General features: G+C 39.1%; 1 protein-coding gene across 1 annotated transcript in view; it reads left to right on the forward strand.

Annotated features, from left to right (window-relative positions):
- The first annotated feature begins 447 nt into the window (after window positions 1-447).
- Window positions 448-4,645, forward strand: part of EIF2S2 (eukaryotic translation initiation factor 2, subunit 2 beta, 38kDa) — a 6,755-nt gene continuing 2,557 nt past the window's right edge. The window contains exons 1-5 of the mRNA XM_009872660.1: window positions 448-628; window positions 1,569-1,672; window positions 2,848-2,983; window positions 3,298-3,398; window positions 3,799-3,947. Coding sequence (XP_009870962.1) covers window positions 448-628; window positions 1,569-1,672; window positions 2,848-2,983; window positions 3,298-3,398; window positions 3,799-3,947 — 671 coding nt within the window. The remainder of the gene's footprint in view (window positions 629-1,568; window positions 1,673-2,847; window positions 2,984-3,297; window positions 3,399-3,798; window positions 3,948-4,645) is intronic.

Genomic DNA, 4,645 nt, shown 5'->3' on the forward strand with positions numbered 1-4,645 from the left:
ATAGATGGCAGAAAACTGGGACTGTTCTAGGAAACGTAACAGAAGTTCAAAAAGGTCAAGCAGTGTTCTGATCTCTCTTCTCCTGTAATTGGTCACATCAGTTATGCCTTGGGACAAGATTTGTGGTGTTTGTAAATAAGCCTCTGTAACCATTGCTTTGAGTCAGTTAACTTGTAATCACATTGTTTTCAGTAACTGAAAGGAGTGTCTGAAGAAACTTAAAGGTATGATAAATATTAAATGGTAGCTGACTATTGTGCTGCTTGACTTTTACAGATGATTTTCGATCCCACTATGAGCAAGAAGAAGAAGAAAAAGACACATTGTTGCAGATCTTAGTTGAGATTGAAGCTACAAAAGGTGTAACTGAAAGGAGTGTCTGAAGAAACTTAAAGGTATGATAAATATTAAATGGTAGCTGACTATTGTGCTGCTTGACTTTTACAGATGATTTTCGATCCCACTATGAGCAAGAAGAAGAAGAAAAAGAAGAAGCCCTTTATGTTGGACGAGGAAGGAGGGGATACACAGGCGGAAGAGACTCAGCAATCGGAAACAAAAGAAGTTGAACCAGAGCCAACAGAAGACAAAGATGTTGAAGCGGATGAAGAAGACAGCAGGAAGAAAGGTAAAGTGAATCTAGGTAGATAAACTCCCAAAGGTTGTCCTTCTGGATTGGGAGACTACAAGCCCCATTTCAAGAATTTAGCATCACAGTGTGTAATGCTGAGGCCCAGGTTTGTTCAGAGGTTTGCAAGTAATACTGTGCTGCCTGTCTGGAGGGCTAATTTCCCTCCTGCTTGAAATCATGCTTGCAGGCATCCAGAAAGCTACCAGGGGCTTACATGAATTTGACTTTCCCAACTCAGAGTCTTTTGTGTAAGACAATAAAAAGAGAATCTCTAAAATAGTTAGCGTGAAGTTCTGTATCTTCCATGTGCAGTTGTTGCAATAATTACACAACTGTGACTGGGTTTCATTTGGAATATTAAGCAGTAGTGTGATAATGGAAATGTGGGTGAAAGGGTTTCTAGTTTTTGACACACATGAAAGTGATTAGTAGAGTGTTCTTTGGAATCTTTCAGGAAATAAGCTTGCGATTGTGTCTATAAACTTTTTAAATGGAGGCCAATGTCATTTCAAGATGACCTGATTTAGGGAATGCTATTAAATGAATCCAGTTTGTTGATAAAATTGGCTCCTGCAGTAGACTAAGGAAACTCTACCTTCCTCCTACAGTTTTCCTTTTTTTTTTTTTTTTTTTTTTTTTTTTGCAAGCATCTCTACTTCCACTAGAGTGACAAAAGTGGCTGCTTTCTCTTGTACAGCGGAGAGATTAAGCACTTAAAAATAAGTAAGTGCAGTTAGTTAGAAGATACAGAAGTGACAACATAGTACTGAGGTGTTAGGGGGTAGAGGGGAATGACCTTTAAAATCTGAGGGATATCTGTAGGGGCCATAGATTTCTTACTGTAACGGTTTGAAGTTTTGGATGTAAATTAGGAACCTTAATGTCAAAACTGTTTTGACACTTACTATGCTTGTTTTGTCAATCCTTTGTTTTTTAGATGCAACAGATGACCTGGATGACTTAAACTTCTTCAATCAAAAGAAAAAGAAGAAAAAAACAAAAAAGATATTTGACATAGATGAAGCAGAAGAAGGTGTAAAGGTTTGTTTACCTAACTAAGCCATCCTGTGTGGCTGAAAACTTCCTTGCTTTTGCTTTCAGGGGTTTGGCAGTGCAGGACTTGTCTGGAGTGTGTCATTGTGTCTAAGTGCAGTCAATAACGAAACTTTTGCTTTGCTGCATCTTTCCTGTTTAGTGGGTTCTGCTGAACGTGTTGCTCTAGCAGGACCTTTTACCTAGAAGTGAAAAAAATTTCTAGCCGATCTGCATGGTGAGCAAGTAATTTTGGCATCTCTAGTAAAGGCTGACTAGCATCGAGGTTAATTCTCTTTTGGAGTGAGAGAAGTAAATGGATGTCAAGCCACACACAGAGTAGTCCTTTAAAGGCCAGTCCTTCAGATAAAGGGTACATACCTGCTAAGAAACCTGTTTTGACTCGTCTTCTTTAGAAACAATTGGCTGCTGTTCTGTGTTCCAAAAGGAGAAGAGTAGAAACGTCTCGTACACAAGTTTTATTCCAAGTCATGTTTCTGTATTGCGCGTCAGTGTAACTGGCAAGCCCGCGGACGAAGAGGACACAGAAGTGTTACCTTGTGTGTAAACTTCGTCTTTAGATTCTGCCTTTTGGGAAAGGAAATGTCCCTCTGATCTGCCCCAGGCAGGCCCAGAGCTTGCTCTGCACCTTGCTCTGCACGTGCAGAATTGTGATAACCAGTGGGACGGGTAGCACCGCTTTGCCTGACCTTATTGTCTTGGCACGTAGGGGTTTGTCGTTCCCTTACGCTCTAAAATGGCCAGTGTCTTTACATAAGTATAGCGTGACCTTGTTCTTGACCTGCCAGAAGCTAGACAAGAAGTTTTTTGCCTGCGTTGATTACCTAATTGGAAATCAACTGTTGCAAAAGAAATAGTATAAATTAAGTTTTAATCCAAGACTGCGCTGTTAGATGCGCGTATGTCGTTGTATCTAAGCTTGACAGAGAAAAACCTATCCCTGCTTCGTGGTAGCAGTGCACTGCTCTCCTCAACATACTTTGGTTCTGTCCTTACCTGTTCTATTTTATGGCTGTGGTGACTATTACTAGTGTTCATCTAGTGTTGTATAGTTCATCTAGTAGTCTTATTACTCTTATTCTTCATCTAGTAGTTTTATTTCCAGTGCTGTGCAGTGGAGATTTGTGTTTAATACTGTAAACTGTGGTCTTGTTCCTTTGCAGGAGTTGAAAATTGAAGGAGATGTGCCAGAGGCAGTAGAACCTGAAGATGACCTTGATATCATGCTGGGCAATAAAAAGAAGAAAAAGAAGAATGTGAAGTTTCCAGATGAAGATGAGATAATGGAGAAGGATGAAGGTAAAAATGTAACCAAGCTTAATGAGGTGTTGAAAGTGAAATGTGGCCCATGTTGTAGGTGAATGAGTTCTGTTCAAGTGCCTTTTTTGTTTCAAAATTCCTTTTGTTACCTTTACCCCACTATATTGTTTATTTAAAAAAAGAAAAATTCTATTAAAGCACTGTGCTGGCATCCTTTGTAGGCAGACAGACAGAAAAGACTCGTGTTGGCATATTAGTGGAATCTTTTTTGATGTACATTTTAAAAATGGTGTAAGCTTGAGATTAAGGAATATTTCCTTCCTCCTTAATGAATTCCAAAAAACTTTTTCCAGCTTTTGAGGATGAAGATAGCAAAAAAGATGATGGAATTTCTTTTAGCCTTCAGTCAGGACCTGCGTGGGCTGGCTCAGAAAGGGACTACACATATGATGAGGTAATGTTCAGAAGACTTAAGAATATTTTCCATGTTGATGTGCATTAGTAGAGCAGGACTTTATGCTAATACATCCCGTTTCTAACTTGAAGGGCTTGTAGTCAGAAGCTCGTGAACAAAAAAATAACAGAAAGCACATCTTCTATCGCAGTTAACTTTCATATAGGGCAATATTAGTGATAGTTAAGGACCTTCTGCAAATAGACTGAGGTCTTTTAGATAATGAAGAAAATTCTTGGGGAAACAGCTTTTTTATTTTGCATTTATCAGAATATTTTTAAGTGTGTGTTCAAAAGCCTGTGGGGGAAATGTTAATGGGCAAAGACAGTCTACTGTTTCATGTTTTTTAGAAGTGAATTTGAGAAATGCAGAATGTTGATGTGAATCCCGTCTTTTACAGTTGCTCAACAGAGTATTTAACATCATGCGGGAAAAAAATCCAGATATGGTAGCTGGAGAAAAACGAAAATTTGTCATGAAGCCTCCGCAGGTTGTAAGAGTAGGGACCAAGAAAACATCTTTTGTCAACTTTACAGATATCTGCAAATTGTAAGTTTTCTCTTGAGATTTCCAGGGAATAGTGGATGAATGCACCTCTCTGTGCTGTGGCTCTTGTGTGGAAGGCGTGTTTTCTGGCAAAAGATGATGATAAACCTGAAAGCTGGTCACTCATATTACTCATTTCCTCTGCATCCCTCCGTAGGAAGATATTTGTGGAGATGATGTATTGAGATAATTTCTTGTTTTATACTTTAATTTTGAAAATGGTAGGCTTACTACATGGAACTCATGGACTGAAACTAAACCTCTTGGTTTTGTGAGTTCAGTGATGATAATTTGCAAGTCTTGGTGGGGGAAGTGCTTTCTGATTTGATCTGGCTGCAAATATTATGCTCTTGGTAAATGGTACAGGGTTCAGTATTCTTTTTTCCCCCTGTTTTCTTCAGTGTTTTCTACATCTTAATTCTTTCCAGTGAAGGTAGTTCTGTTTTTCCTGGGCATGCATATTTGATTTGTTTCGTAAGTGTGCCAGAAAACAGTTCTGCTCCATTCATACTTGGGATCTGGGTACTATACTTAAGTGAGTTTTTCAGGGTAGCTGGTAACACTTTTTCTCAAGGCGTGACAGGGAAATGGGAAAAGAATGGAAAAAATCTTGAATAGAAAACTTATTTTCAGTAGTTAATGTAACTGAATTTGGTTGGGGGGAGTGGGGGGGGTGGGGGGTGTGTGTGGTGGGACGCTGC

The sequence above is a fragment of the Apaloderma vittatum genome, unplaced genomic scaffold, assembly GCF_000703405.1.
Source record: "Apaloderma vittatum isolate BGI_N311 unplaced genomic scaffold, ASM70340v1 scaffold33950, whole genome shotgun sequence".
NCBI classification, from domain to species: Eukaryota; Metazoa; Chordata; class Aves; order Trogoniformes; family Trogonidae; genus Apaloderma; species Apaloderma vittatum.